The 15797-nt window shown below is 49.9% G+C and overlaps 4 protein-coding genes across 4 annotated transcripts; 1 reads left to right on the forward strand and 3 right to left on the reverse strand.

The window, feature by feature from the left end:
* Positions 1–474: 474 nt before the first annotated feature.
* Positions 475–3512, reverse strand: CGCA056_v004234 (Secondary metabolism regulator LAE1; the record flags this gene model as incomplete). Its single annotated transcript, XM_037319489.1, has 7 exons — positions 475–923; positions 996–2158; positions 2809–2946; positions 3002–3039; positions 3120–3157; positions 3218–3347; positions 3495–3512. The coding sequence occupies 7 exons, from the start codon at positions 3510–3512 to the stop codon at positions 475–477; spliced, it is 1974 nt and encodes a 657-aa protein (XP_037181296.1).
* A 1110-nt stretch (positions 3513–4622) lies between these two features.
* Positions 4623–6331, reverse strand: CGCA056_v004235 (uncharacterized protein; the record flags this gene model as incomplete). The annotated part of the gene is made up of 3 exons (XM_037319490.1): positions 4623–4882; positions 4960–5185; positions 5255–6331. 3 exons carry the CDS (start codon positions 6329–6331, stop codon positions 4623–4625), a joined length of 1563 nt encoding a protein of 520 aa, XP_037181297.1.
* A 766-nt stretch (positions 6332–7097) lies between these two features.
* pbp (Penicillin-binding protein 4) lies at positions 7098–8624 on the forward strand (the record flags this gene model as incomplete). Its single annotated transcript, XM_037319491.1, has 1 exon — positions 7098–8624. One exon carries the CDS (start codon positions 7098–7100, stop codon positions 8622–8624), a length of 1527 nt encoding a protein of 508 aa, XP_037181298.1.
* Positions 8625–13010: 4386 nt separating this feature from the next.
* On the reverse strand, positions 13011–14793 carry patI-2 (Cytochrome P450 monooxygenase patI; the record flags this gene model as incomplete). The annotated part of the gene is made up of 5 exons (XM_037319492.1): positions 13011–13494; positions 13547–14043; positions 14090–14225; positions 14275–14559; positions 14609–14793. 5 exons carry the CDS (start codon positions 14791–14793, stop codon positions 13011–13013), a joined length of 1587 nt encoding a protein of 528 aa, XP_037181299.1.
* Between the last annotated feature and the right edge of the window lie 1004 nt (positions 14794–15797).

Consider the following 15797-nt stretch of genomic DNA (forward strand, 5'->3'; position numbering starts at 1 on the left):
CGGCGCGAGCATCAACGAGCATCTTTTTGGACCATGATATCGTGTTATCACCTTTATCTAAGTAGAGATAGGGAACAAACCCATTACCTCCGCTCAGTGTGAATCTTTTGGCTATTCCGGAAAACCAGTTCTGGAAATCACTATTTTGCTCCCCTTTCCACACAGCTTACATGGTACACCCCATTTGCGACGGCGTATTCGCGTAGGTTTCAATTCAAGCACAGCTCAGAGAAACTCCGCCGGCATGGCATAAGTAATTGAGCCTAGATCACTAGGGTTCATTTCTTGATGAGCGAAGACAATCGCAAAAGTAACTGAGTGATGCAATGATCAAGGTAAACACAACCAGCGTATCAAGCCCTCCGGAACGAGATGATAGTTTCTAGTCTGAAGGCTTTCTGCCATATACCACATGACTGACGATACATCACGTTAGCCCATGATACGAGATTGATGTCAGGCAAGACGTTATACTCACAACTCCATGCGAGCGTGGAAGGTGTTAGACTTCAACTCATTGCGGACCTTGGCAAGCATGACGATGCACTCATCGCGAGTCCATCCCAGGACGTCACAGAAGATCCTGAAAGTAAATGCTTCTGCGCCGTCCATCAATTGAATAAGATTGATAATTCCGAGTTCCTTGTAATGAGGGTCCTTGGGCCATGGTCCAATGGGCAGTTTGAACCGCTGATACACGACGTCGGTGAAGCCAGCGTCCTGGACCCATCCTTCCAGATGAGGCCCGGGGCATGCGTTGCGGCCTATCGTTTCGCAAGCTTTGATGAACCCCTGTACCCATTTCATGGTCTCATGCTCCTCTGTAAGGCTGCCGTCGTCGGACACGAAGCTCAGGTCGTAACGTCCCACACCCACTTCTGGGCACCCCCCACATTTGGGCACCCCATTTTTGATGCCCTCACCTTTATACACATCAACTTCAACCAATATTTATATGTATTATGATGCGACGACGATGCAACTTTCGCTATCACTAGGGTTTTCTGACTCGCTGGATTCATCTGTGCTACTTTCAAGTTCGCCCGCCTCGATTTGAGCCCTCCGAATAGCCTCAATATCGGCAAACTTCGAATTTGGGCTCATTTTGACCTTCTTCCGTTTCCTGGCCCTACTGGCATCAACCTCTGCCTGCAGTGCCTCAATCTTTCGCTGGGCTACTGCTAATTGGTATGCCTTCTCATCAAAGCCCTTCTGAACCTTCCGGAAAAGCAGGCGCTGCGTATGCTCATCGTTATCTAGCTTGCTGAACAGGCTGAACTGATCCTGAAGCTCATCCCTCTTCTTGGGGGTTGACCAAAGGACTGCTGATGTATCTGCCGCCCATTTTTCGCTTGCTTTGCCATCAGAGAGCCCTTTGCAGACCTGACCAGCTGGTTTGGCAGGGGTTGATGTGTTCTCAAGCAGCAGAGGGCTCATGAGGGGTCTAGCCATACTGACAGGCCACAAACCAGTCCATTTCCAGCCACTGATGATGTTCTTGCTTGTCAGGGCTGCCTTACGCGCCTTGCCATAGCATATAACGAAGTTTCTCTTGCCCACAACTGTACCAGCATCCCATTCAGCCAGTAATCCAAGCTCCTTCTTGTATGCTGCCTTGAGGGGCCCAAAAACCGACTGATCAAGTGGCTGAAGGACGTGTGACGTGTGTGCTGGCAAGAACAGCAAGTGTATCTTGTTCCTGAAGCATGTATACATAAAAGCAGTAGTCTCATGGCTTCCATGACCATCCAAAATCAATAATCTGACCTCTGAGGGGTCCCCTGGCTGGGTTGAAGGAATAAAGACCTCTGTTAACCACTTGACAGCTGTAGAGTCTGAAGTCCACCCATTTTCTGTAGCTGTGAACTTCCAGGATTCATATGGCGTCAGATCTAGAGGGAACCACTGCTGCTGGACACTCTTGCCCTTGTATATAACAAGTGGAGGCAGTGCCTTGCCAGTTGCAGAGATACACTCGATCAGAGATGTCCAAGCACGCGATCCAGGCTGTTTCTTGCGGATAGAACGAGTTTCTGATGATCCAAGGACAAGCCCATTTGATCCTCTGCCTTCTAGAATACCAGTCTCATCCATATTGTATCGATTGGAGGCCTTGATGGCCATGATCTCAGGTATGGCGAGGTGCTTGAACCATTGCCTGATTACATTAGTTGAAGCTCTATTGATACGCTGGGAATCGATTGCTCTGCTTCTTTGGACCCTTACAGATGGGTTTCTCTTAATAAAAGACTGCACCCAGTTTTTTCCAAGAGGCTGGGAGTCTCCATGGATCTGTAGGATGCGTTCAGCAAAATCCTTGAGTTGCTGATGGGTTGGAGGAAGGCCTAGGGCAGCCTGGATTCGAACCCATTCAGCCAGATGACTTTCCTGGGTTGGAGAAAGCCTTTGCAGATCAGAAAACGCTATATCCCGCGTCTGCACACCTCTGATCCGATTCTGTAGAGTTGAACGCGGCACACCATGCTCAAATGCAGCTTTTTTGACAGATGTACCGTTTGCGATAGCAGCAAGCGCCCGTAGGACGTCATCTTCGGAATATGAGGGCATCTGATGCTTATAAAGCTATATACCAAAAATGAAGTCAATTGGGTAAAGATTGATAAAGTTGTGTAGGTTTGAAGGTGGCGGGTATTCATGGCGGTGAGACATTTTTGGGGTGCCCAAATGTGGGGGGTGCCCAGAAGTGGGTGTGGGACGTTAATCCTGGAACTCGACCCATCCACCCTCCTTTGTGTTCCTAGGCATGATGAGAAACAAGCATCCACTATATCAACCGCTCATACTTACTCGTAGACCCGTTCCATCAGCTTCGGCCAGTCTGCGATGGCACCAAGCATGTACCTGCAGAAGATGAAGTCAAATCCGTTCAAGCCGAGCCAAGGACTTTCAACGTCATCGACCTCAAAATGGACATTAGGCGGAACCCTGTATCTATGATAAACCAATGATTTCGTTTGGCAAGGTATAGGAAAAAACCTACCAAGTGGGTTGAATAGCACTCAGATCGTTCCCGGTGATCTACCAGACGGGGCAATCAGTTCATGTTGGAAAGAAGATTTTGGGACATAGATCGCGACTGAGGAGTATGCAATGCTCACCTTGGCATTGGGGAATATTTCTGCTGCTTCAATAGCCCCTAGGAAGACGTAAGGCATTCATTGCGAGTAAAAGCAATTTCAACGCGTGATAAACTTACAGATACCGGTGCCTGTCCCAATGTCGAGGACATTGTGAACTTTCCCAGCATCGATCGGGGTCAGAAAGAGCTTATTTCCAATCGCTTTTGTCATGAGCATATGATTGAAGTCAAGCCGATCCATTTCTTGCTAAGAGAGGCCGCCATCAGCGAAATTCACCACCGGATTCTTGAGCAAGTACCTCATCATTGGGGCCATAATAAGCTTCTGAAGTCAGCCAAGTATTCGTACAGCAAGGTGCTTCCGATGGTTGAAAAAGCTTGTCCAAGAACATACCTCCAGCTCGAAAAGCATGGTAACGTCTACCGTTCTCCGTAGGATAGTCGACCACGCTGGAAGTCAGAGAGGCGGTGTATGAAGAACTATCGTAAAATCAATTAAACTCCTCAGAAAAGACACTTGCATGTTCTAACATTCTATCTTCAATGGTGGAGTCGTTGCCTGGGATCTGAATAATCATCAAGTCAATGGGGTGCGATGAAATTGATGTTGATAAATAATTACCGCATCGTCGACTTCAATGGCAGCTGCGAGGACCTCTGCACGAGTAGAACCTGGGGAAAGTCCACCCGCTGGTGATGCAGTCTTAGACCGACTCGGGGAGGCGCTCTTTGATTTGTCTCCTGTGGACGTCGCCTTGGGACTGCTTGTTGCGTCCGCCATCTGGTCAATGAAGGTGGTGATGGGCTTGGGAAGACGTGGCAGCGAAATGGCCTCGAAGTTGCCAAGCGGTCAGAACGAGGGGCAGGAGCCAACTTGTACCTCAGTAAGCGGCCCGGGAGTCTGACATTCTCGCCCGCTGCTTTTTCATATGCAGCTTTGTTGGTATGGATGGACAGGGGATACTGAAGACAGTCCACGTCTCGTTACATTGAGTTTCGCTCATCCCCCGACGTGCAGACTTCAACCCGATGTAGCCAATGAACAATCCCGCCTGGCTCCAATTGCAGTTTCTCCAATTCGAGACCCTGCTTTGCTGCCTTTATGAGACCAATGACCTCTACCCGCTTCCTGTCCCCGGGCCGTCCCTGGCCTGTCTCCAAGGGTGCAGCACGACATGGGGTACGAGTCAGCTCGGTGAACATCTGATGCCCCAAGATAGGAACGGACACCGTGTCTGAGCACCAACCAGAGGGAAGAATATGGCGTCCCCTCCTACATTGCGACATGAGCTGCAGAACCGAGATACCGGGTGTCTCCGTTGAAGAGCAGACAACTGGCGCTGCGTGGATTTTGAACGATTCAATGCGATCAAGACACCGCACAGCTTTACTAATACATCGAGACAACTTCTAAATTCATCTTTTTTACCACTAAATTTGTATAATTATCCAACGTTCTGAAAGAACTTTTTCATCATATACAACTTCAAAGGTGTTTTTTTTCTCTCGCATACTTCGACCTTCATGCATGGGCGTCGAAAACCAGGGCCCAGTCTTGATGGCCGTCTTCAACAGGCAATTCGAAGCGACGAACTCCCGTTCCGGTGCACTGCTCGTAGTCAAACTTCGTATACTCGCCAGACACGGGGCTGAACCAGCTCGCAGTCACATTGCACCCTGTAAGACTGCTGGTGTCGATGGTGATGGTAGAGTTTTGAGAGTACACCATCAGCCACGATCCTTTGCTGTCGCGGGTGGCTGCGATCCGGGCGTCAGATATCCCTGCAGAACATTCAGTAACCATGCCGACTACCTTATCGCGAGACTTTTTCGTGCTGTTAGGGTACTTGGAGACGAACCAGGGTTGCCGACGATGATATCCTGAGCTGGAATCCTGTCAAAATATGTCTCCTCGCCACGGTCAAGAATAGCCTTCTTCACCCACTGAACCTCAGCTGAGCCAGGCTGCGCTATGCCTTCTGTCCAGTAGATCGGAGGTCCTCCGCCGGCGTTCGGGTAGAGTTCCGACGTCATCTGCCAGACCGAGTTCGATCCGTACGTCAGACCAGCCATGCCGGTGAAAGCCTGCGGCCACTCATGGTCAGTCCACATCACATAAACTGCGCATCGTGCCTTCTTTGGAGATCAACTCACAGTCTGCCAATTTCCGATCCGGACGTCGCTGGCGTTCCAGACACTGAGGTGAGCCTTGGCATTGTTCCAACGGCCCTCATAATGCGGCTCGTTCTCGATTGCGGGACGTTTCTTACCAGAGGTGGTCTCACCGACGGCGTACATGAGCTCGGCTGGCTCCCATCCCCGGCGACAAGACCACCAAGGAATCGGGGCGTTGGGAGGATAGTCCGAGTGGCCAGACTGAGACGTGTCGAAACCAAGCCACGAGCTGTTCCCGAAGAAGGAACTTGATAGCGCCAGAGGACCGTCGGCGAACCACTGGTTCGTTGGGTGCATCGATACCATCGGCTGGTAAACAAGGCCGTTTTCAAAAGGCTTACCCCATTCTTCCCCCAGAGCAGCCTTCTCGCCGTCCACGATGCCCTCCGCAAAGGCCTCATACACATCCATGAAGTCGATCACCTCATACTCACCAGACAGCTTCGTCCCTCTAACACCACCGTAGGCGTAATCCCTGGCCATTGCAGTCTTGTTCTTCCACCACGGATTCGTATCTCCAAAGATGATCTTGGGGACGTACGGGTACCGCTCCCCCACAAACTCTCCAAACAGCCTCGCAGCGGCCGCGTCAAAGAACCCAGGAACGCCGGCATCGTTGTGCACGTACTTGCCCCACGCGGGGTGTAGCGCGATGCGGATGCCGTATTCCTCCCACGCGTGCTCCATCACCTTGTAGACGAACGCCCAGTGGTCTGAGTTCGGCCGTGTGACGTCGCCGTCGATCCAGGACGGGTTACCGAGGCGGTCCGGCTCAGTGATGCTGTCTGGGTGCGCGCCGACGGCCTGGACGACATTGAAGCCTTTGCTGTGGCGGTCTTTGAAGTATGTGTCGGCTTCTTCAAAAGTGAGACGGTTGAAAAGAAACCATGCGGTATCTGCCTGCCAGAAGAAGGGCTTGTGGTCTATGGTCTGAAAGTAGTGGCCATTTTCGGAGGCGAAGAGGGCATACTCGGGTGGAGGGCTCCATGCTGCTGCTATGCGGAGAATAGTAGCGACATATGCTGCCGATATGAGCTTTCTACTAAAGGATAGCATCTGGACTGAATGCTTGGGAGAAAATTGATAAGTAGTCCAAGTCCCATGCGGTGCCTCGATTATCTCTGGTAAGCGCGTGGGATTGTCACATTTATACTTTCTTCACGGATAAGTAGGCGCTACATCAGGTTAGCCGACGACAGCATGAGGTGCATCTAGAGGCGATACATCGTGGGTAAACATACCTTCTCCGGCATCACGACAGCAGTGTAGCCTCATACGTGCGGCGCGGCTAAGGAGGCGGGATTGGCTCAGATCTGCCTCACCCGGCGACTGGTGGAAGAATGCCCTCCGCTACTTCACCAGCCTTCCGCGGCATGGTGGGGCTGGCGGGGTCACGGAAGGTCTTGAACGATTTAACGAACTGGTGGGAGAGTACGTCAACATATGCGGGGTAAGGCGATACTCATTGGCGAAGACTAAAGGATTTTTCAACATCATTTAGGAAATTGGAAGCGTACTTGAGCCTCGAGGGTTATCTTCTCCTAATGAGGAATGTGCTCGCCTTTCAATCTTCCAAGTACATGCGTTGGAATCAGATGTCAATGAGGCGGGAATTCGAATTCATTCTTCATTCAGACAATACAATGATCGATGTGGCTTCAAGTATCGAGAGACTTGGCGTGGGTAGGTGAGATTTGACGAAGCTGACTGCTGACCATGTTTGCGTCATCCCGTTCGTAAGACTGGTGCGCGTGTGGCATGTAATACTGGCGAAAGTCAGATTGCTTAAGAGCTTTGCTAGTCGACCGGATCGCTTAGTTCCATGTCAATAATCCGCACTCAGTTCTTCACTATCCCTGCCATCGACTTAATCAACGTACCTGTCCTCTTCACTGTCGTTGTGATATCCCCGAGTAAGATGGCCTTCTTCGACACCATCGCAGACCTGTTTGCAAACCAGACAACTCCGCCGTCGGCCCCGGAGCATTTCTTGGTATCTTTGGGCATTCCTTCTGTCTCCATCGCCGTCCTAGACAAAGGTAACATCGAGGTGAGATGTTTTTCTACTGTTGGTAATGACGAGGAAACTCGTTTTCAGGCGGCGAGCATCTCGAAGCCCACGGCTGCCACTGCAGTCATGAGGCTTCTCAGTCAGGGGAAGCTTTCACTGGACGACAAATTGCTACACCACCTTCCGGAAGAGCTCTTTAAGAACCTCGGGCCGCCCAAGATCCTCAAACAAATAACTCTCCGCCATCTTCTCACCCACACGGCCGGCTTCCGAACTTCGGCCTATACGGGTTATGCGAAAAACATGCCTTCGGCCCTAGACACGTTGCTCGACAGGAACGGTGGACATAACATTGCCGAAGGGCTGACCCTGCTTCCGGGGATGAAGCATGCATACTGCGGGGGCAACTTCGCCATGCTTCAGCTTATACTGGAGAAGATGTTTGACAAGCCCTTCCAGGACCTTGTGAGAGAGCTCGTCTTTGAGCCCCTCGGAATGTCTCACTCAAGCTATGACATGCCTGAGCATGACGACAGGGGGAACTATGCGCGTTCTTGGTGGACTGGCAACGAGCCGCATGATACCCCATGGCATCACCATCCCGAGTTCGCATCAGGTGGAGCCTGGACGACGCCAACGGACCTGTTGAAGCTCATCAGAGGCATCCAGCAATCCTTGAGGGCAAACATCCCCAAGAAGGACAGATTTTTCCCACAGGCTGTTGCCAAGGAGATGTTGACCCAGGTACAACAAGGCATTGCCATCTCATGGTTCGTGTCGAGGAACAAGAGCAACGTCTTTGGCCACTTTGGTGGCAACTCGCCCTGCTTCAGATGCTACGTGGTTGGCTTTGCCAACACAACTGGAGACGTCGACGAGAAAGACTTGGAAGCAGATTGCGGTATCGCTGTTATGACCAACGGATGGGAAGGAACTGATGTTTGCTGCCGTGTGGTTCACGCAGTATCCTATGCCAAAGGGTGGCCTTACATGGGCACGTTGGAGCATCTTCAGGAAGTATCCATTCCTTTCAGAGACATCAACAAAAAGATTGATACAAGATGGGAGGATTGGATTGGCGAGTGGTCATCTGGATGGAGGCTGGAGAAGGGAGACGACGAAGATCCGCGAGCGAGTTTCAGGGAGTTTGCTGGTTTGAAGCTGGTTGCCGCCGCAGTGCCTGCTGAGCGTGAGAAGCAGGGAGATTCTATTGACTTGCGTGTCGATGGACTGCGCATCATGCTGAGACTCCATTGTGTGGACACTGAGCCGGTCATCAGCCTCTGGAGCGGCCTCATCTTTCAAACCGAGACTCTTAGAAAAAGATCGTCTATGTAGATAGGTAGTAATTGTAGTTCTTGTGGTGCTCTTGTGGCGCTCTTGTGGCGTTGCCCTAACCTTCCTGTACTCGCCTAGGCCCTCGTGGCGCTGCTAAGGTTCCCTTCTACTTCAATCTTGTCAGATCTAGGGTTACTAAAAATGACTTCTACACATCAAGGTTTTGATGACCAAGTTTTTTCCTGTCCGCCTGTAGAGAAACCTAAAGAGTATCGGCATTCTATCAAATGAAACACCAACCCGCCTATGGAATGACGGCTGAGATTACCACGGCGAGCCACGACAACAATTCCCTTATGCATTCGGCGGCATGGTCGCCTATTCTGCAGCTTCCACCCTGTCTACTTGTCGAGATCTTTGACCTCCTTCACTCCAAAGAACTGTACCAGCCGCGAGATCTATCAGCCTTCTGCAGAACGTGCAAAGTCGTTTACCATCTTGTCACGCCTTGGCTTTACCGCCGTTTCTAATACACAGTTAGCGGGAACCAATTCAGGACTTTGAAACGCTTCTATTCCACCCTGGAGCAGCGAGACAGTCTCCGTATGCACACCGAAAGCTTAGATCTCGCTATGCCAAGCCCTTACAATATTTCCATGGATCGGAGCGACTACAGACTACCGTCAAGTGTCATTCAACATCTGCACCATCGTGGTTTCCTCGAATACACCAAAGCCTGGAGGTATTGTGGAGTTTTAGCTGCGTGGTTTGATATGGCCTACGACCTTATACTTTTCAAACCCCCCCTGTTGAAAAGGCTATCATTACACTATTCTCATGAGGCCAGCGATATGGAGGACAACATGAGACCTAATTTCAAGAGAAAGGCGCTGCTGCATTCTCACTACCATCGACGTCTATCTCAACTAGAGGAGGTGAACCTTACGCAGCCTTCGTCAGCCCGGCATGACAGTTTCAGTACCTCGTATTTATTTTTCGAATGGATGTCTTTCATGGCACCAAGTCTGAAGCGCCTGTCATTCAACGTCGGTGTTTGGGACCCAAAGGATGGGCTGCCGCAACGAGAGCTTTCCTTCCAAGCTCTAACGCATCTGAATCTTGGAAAGTCTCGCATCCCACCTGAGCCTCTGAAGTTGATTTTATTCTCATGCAAAGCGCTCGTGAGTTTCCACTTCATGCCAATAGGATGCCGCTTTACAGACTTTGACGATATTTGGCGTAATGACGTGCGCACGGCGCAGCCTCATGAGGTACTCGAAGCTTTGAGGTCGCAGCAAAAATTTTTGAATATCTTGACCTTGTCATGGTGGGTGCAAAGCTGCCACACGGCCCAAAATTCATTCGAGAGAAAATGATCTCAATGAATGCGTTCGAGCGTCTGAGCCACCTGACTCTGGATACCTGTTGCTATCATTCAACAGACTCTTTGTCAGAACTCCTACCGCCAAATCTCAAATCCTTTCAATTGATTGGCATGCACCGAACTATGCATGAAGAGCTGCAGGATTTAGCCGATTCTATTTCGAGGCGACGGCTTCCTCATCTTCGAAGTGTCACTCTTTATCCGTGGCCTTGCGCTGCTCTGAGTTGTACAGATATCACGAAGCTGAGTCGCATTGGGGACACTTTTCGTCGAAAAGAGGTGGTTTTCTCCTGCTCCCACGTACATACTCAGTTACGAGTTGGGGAGCTGAACAAATGGATCAGGCATGAGCTAGACCATTACCTTGCGTATCTTTCTAGTGAAGACTAGGATCATGATATAAACAATTGGCTAAATGATCACTGGGATAACTTCTGGAATGATAGGGGATGGGAGTTTGATTCTAATGATGGATAGAAGTTTTACGAACATAACTTGACGTCGAATAAGCAAAACATTTGATGATTTGAATCGAGGCTTTATTGATTTCCTTTGAATTGGTAGCAGGCGTGTTCCAGTATTGCGGATGCTTCAGACCTTTGCTAATTGCCAACGAGGAGCCTGGCGGTACAGTATAATCCAATCTGTACTTTATTAGCCTCTGAAAGCTGTATTCCTTCCACATAATGTACGAGAGATTGAACTCACTAACCGAAACGTGTCTCTTAATTCAAGCCCAAACGAACAAGAACAAGGAGCATGTGAGAAAATAATTTCCACGTGTATGCATTCAAGATTAGGAAAGGTGAGGTATTCAAGGGAGATGTTTGTCTTGTCTGGATTATGACTCAACCTGTCAGGCGAACGGATGCTCTGTTTCAAAAGCCACCAAGACGTCAAGGTGACTGAAGCTATTGCTTTCTCCCTCCCCTCTATTTTAATTTCACGCCCGGATTGAAGATTGAAGAAAAGGTTGCTATAAAATTCCTTTCCGGCCTTTTCAGTTTCTGAACATCTCCCATCTCTAATATTCGAATTGTCGTGGATGACTCAACCCTAGGCCTCGTTACATACTCCTGGGCGCCGCCAACAGGCTTGTTCTCGTATCCCATATTCCTCTCACGCATCCATGGATATGAGACTTACTCAAGAATCATCGGTCCTTCAGCTTTCACATCGCAAATGAAGCTCGCGGGACGCCGGCAAGGCCAGGGCAGAGTCCAAAAACCAAAGCAAGACAGGGTCCAAAGCTCAGCTCAACGCAAGTCTGGCAGAGGATCCCGAGGAAGTGCTCGAGGCAGAGTCAGGAGTCGCAATACCCAGCCTGAAGAAGGGTCAGACCGCCTCTCATGCTTGCCGACGGAACTTTTGTTCATGATCATGGGTTACCCAGAACGTTCGCAAAGGCTTTCAAAGGTTGCAATCTCCCTGTGTCGTGTCAGCAAAAGGTTCAACGATCTAATAACCCCCATCATGTACCGCAATTTCAGCACGTTCGACATAACTGGGCAAGATAATGAGGCAATCATCAAGCCATTCCTTTCCCTTCGCGCGATTATTTCACGATCAGACCTGTCGTACCACGTCAAAAGCGTCTCGTTAAAGTGGAAAAGGAACTTCACAAGTCGACCCATCAGGAAACCCGATCCCAAGCTGATTCGGGAGGTGTACGTCATGGCCGGGATGCCCGACTGTCAACTTAACATCCCTTGCGGTGTGGTACAAGCTAGTCCAACTGTTCTGAAAGAATTGTTTCTGTTCGCACTGATACACATACTCTTGAGAACGGAAGAGCTGGAGAAACTTGCTGTTAGTATGTCAGATCACACAAACGACGGCTCAAAGATCTTGGCGCGGACGGATTTGGGTACTTCTTTGCAAAAGCTACGCCAAGTCTCTTGTGCGAACGACGGGGTGCTTCTCCCCTTCATATGTTCTTGGGCGCCAAACCTTCAGGAATTAGATCTCACCGACGTACTACTTCATCGAATGACCGAACTAGGCAATCACAGACTTGTACACCTACGTCTGAGAAACCTTCGACGGCTAGACTTGGACTCCGTGAGCATGGACAATCGTTCTTTGAAAGAACTTCTATTGTTGTGCGGGCCCCTTCTGAGCTTCAAATACGAGCCCAAAACGGAAGCTCCATCTGATGAGATCTTCCTATTCAGAATGCGATATTTCCCGTTTCATTTCTACGAAGAGCCGGAAACGACAGTGCCAGGGATTCTGGACGCTCTGACAGCGCACAAGTCAACTTTAGAAGAGCTCACTATACATATGGGATTTTCTCTGTCCCAGACCAATAGCCTCTCTATTCTTGCTCTCGACCTGACTGGATTCGAAAAGTTGAAGATGTTGAGTCTTGACACATCCTCGTTTGAGCCAGTCAAATGGTTGACGAACATGCTGCCAGGAAACATCGAGAGTTTACGCCTTCTTAGAAAAGTTTCCTGGTTTCTCGATGGCTCTTCGGTTCATGTGAACAGCGTGCGAGACCAGCTTTTGAGATTCACGGAACGCCATTCAATATTCCCGTTGCTGAAGAAAGTGTCGTTTGGGTCCAGACAAGGAGCAAAACATCACGGTGTGTCTGGGATTGAGGATGACTTCCATCGGATTGGGGTCGAATTCACAAGTTTTGAATTAGAATAGTGACAGGATGCACGTGGCAAGACGCTGATCCAATTTGGAAGGCATTTATTGTTGTACCCCAGGTCTCCGATGCGATACAATACGAATTAAATCTTGGCTAATGAAATACTGTTCCATTCACTCTGTACCGCCTGCCACCGATTGACATGCCACGAGTTCTGAACTCCTGTATAAACGGACCGAAATGTCCGGCGTATGCGGCAATACATTATATGACTCTCCAAGATGCAAATGCAGCGTCGGGATTCACACTGGCTACTCCCGACGAGAAGGGTCTCACATCCAATCATAACGCAGTGGCATGACCACGGTGAAGACCCCTCTGACTACATCATGGCATCTTCCGCTCATTTAAACAATAAAATACAACAACATTGAATGCTCGTCACTGTCTTTGAATGCACTCAGTCCCACTGCTTGAGGAACTGTTGAGTCTCAATAAACTTCTCCCGGATGACCTCAGCATGCCTCTCGCTCCGTAGGACAAAGCGCACTCTGAAATCTTTGGTCGCATGCACGAAGCCTTCTTCGTAGAACTCATAACTCGTATCCAGCTCCCCGTCCTTCTCAATTTCGAAAGCCCAAAGCATCTGAGCGACACTTCGCCACTGAGTCCGCTCGGCCATGTGAATACCGGGGCACATGCGCCGCCCAGCACCATAGGTGTAGTGGTCGCGCTCGTCGTACGCCGGCGATGCGGCGAGCTCGGAGGCTAATTTCGAGGCCGAAGCAAGGTAACGGTCTGGATTGTATGACTCAGGGTCATCAAAGTGTTTGCTGTCGTGGTTGAGAGCGCTCGGCGGGATCATCACGAAGCTACCCTTTGGAATCAACATGCCCTTGTACCAGGCGTCTTGCTTAGCGAGATGGGGTACGCCGGTTGGAACCCTTGAAGAGTTTAGTCTTAAGCAATGCTTAGTCGGGCTTCAGGAGAACTTACACTGGTCTGATGCGCAGGGCCTCTTTGATGATGCAGTTGATGTATGGTAGGTCATTGAAGTCTTCCCATTGGGGAAGTCTATCGGTCCCGCACAACGCATCAAGCTCGACGCGGGCCTTTTCTTGAAATTCGGGATTCTTCGCCAGGAAGAGGATATTTGTAAGAATTTGTGTAGCCGTCGTGTCAGCCGCACCCATCTGTGTACCTCCAACAAAGTTGTTGAACTGTGTATGTGAAAGCGGCGCATCAGACTTGATTTCTTCGTTGAGCAGTCTGTCAATCAGTGATTCGCGCTTGTCGCCCTTTGCACGCCTGGCTTCCACGCGATCGTACGCTTCGGTCCAAATACCAGTGATTGTCTTGTAGTACTCCATTCCACGGAGCTTAGGCTTATTCCAGCGGTCGGGTACAAGGTTCAGGATGGGGAACTGATCAACTGGGAGGTAAGTTCCCGGCTCAACAGCCTTTGATATTGCCAACATTGCAATATAGACAGCCTTGAAAGATCAGCACCGGTACAAATCGCGAGAGCACTTGACTTACATGAGCCCAGAAGCTTTCAAAATTGTGCGCATGTTGCCCGTACAGAGTGACAGTGCCAATGGAGGCTGTGGTTCGCTGCACGTGTGTTTTGAAACTCTCTGGCTTCTCGAGCAGATCATGCAACATTTGACAGACCCTTGGTTCTCCGTCAGTATAACTTTAGTGGGGTGGAACCTGGTACCTACTCGGCCTCTTGGATGCTCTTTAAATCGCTGTCAAGATTCTTGGGCGAGTAGTACTGAGCGATGAGCTTCCTCTCAGCTCTCCACTCAGGGCCCTCATGCATGAGAGCAGGGTTTTCATCTCTTGTTGAAGCCAAAACTTGTTGGTCTCGAGGTCTATCATTGTAAAGCGCCCCCTGCTGATTCAACAATTCGTGGATGGCCTGTCTATCGTTAAGGACGATCATAGTCGTGCGTCCAACCTTTAGTGAGTAGACTGAGCCATATTCGTCGGCCCATTCTTTGAGTCTAAGACCAATTAGTCACCTGAACATATGATTGATTCGATTATTCTGACTTTGCATAGAAATTCTTCCGCGGCATCAAGTGTGCATTTCCGAGAATTGGGACGGTAGGCGGCCCGGGAGGCAGGAATTTGTCTCGACGACCAAAATTGCGGAGTCTGAACAAAATATAGATGGTCGGGATCACCCAAATAAGACGTGATGTCGCCAACCCGACGATCAATTCAGTGAAAGCCATGGTTGTTACAGACCTCACTCAGTAGTTGTATCAATGGAATCGTATGGATGAAGGCTAGGAGGATGAAAATTTGGCTGGCTGTGGACGATCCTGAAAAAATATACTGGTCAGTGAGGCAGGCCACGCTATTTGCACCAGGAAGCTTCATGTGCCGAGGTAGCATCGCCTTGTGTACCCCCACCAACATAGTCATCGTTTGCCTGTTTGGTACAGCCGCCTGAGGCACCGCATTCTCATCCTGAATCATTGCCTAGCCACTGAGAGTGGTGTCTTGGGTGCCTAATCAGCTTTCCGGGGTTCATCATGGTGCCATACCAGAAGTAGGCAAATGATGCGGTACAAACGATCCACTTTTCAGCCAGCCACTGAATCACGTATGTTAGCGCAACATGTTGGTCAACATTCCTTTCCGTAGGGCTGATTGGAACCTAGAATCTCGTCACCTGTAATACGCCCTACACCGAAAGCAGATCTTCGGGGGATTTTCCGATCGATGTGCACCAGGCAGCAAATACGCTCAGCCTTCTTGGCCTCAGGGGTCAATGGAGGAAAACTCAGCTTGCACACAGCCGATTGGTTCGTTGGTTGCTGACATGAAGCCATCTTGTTGGGGTCGTTATCGCCTGTGACGTTAAGTGCTTATCTGCACACCGAAGCCCCAAGGCAGTGCAATTGTGCCGCTTCCTCTGGGGGCCAATCCCCGCACCAGGGATTACAATCAGCTCCTTCTGCCTAGTCCAAGTTATTTCACACGATGCGACTCAGCGAGCTCGGGGAAGGATGGCGCCGAATGTTGGCTCGATGAGATCTTCTCGCTGATGTCGGCCTGCCATATAAATCGTACCATGTCTCTGTGGCTGTCATTACTTGCATGTCGCGAGTCTTGAATCGCTTACTGGAGATGGGACCGGGATCAATTAGAAATGAATTTCCTGCCTATCTTTGACTAAGGCAGGTAACATAGAGCGTGAAGATTCTGCTGAATTCCTCAGAAGCATGAGAGC

This window comes from Colletotrichum aenigma, assembly GCF_013390185.1.
Source record: "Colletotrichum aenigma strain Cg56 chromosome Unknown KSG_Cg56_contig03, whole genome shotgun sequence".
NCBI lineage: Eukaryota > Fungi > Ascomycota > Sordariomycetes > Glomerellales > Glomerellaceae > Colletotrichum > Colletotrichum aenigma.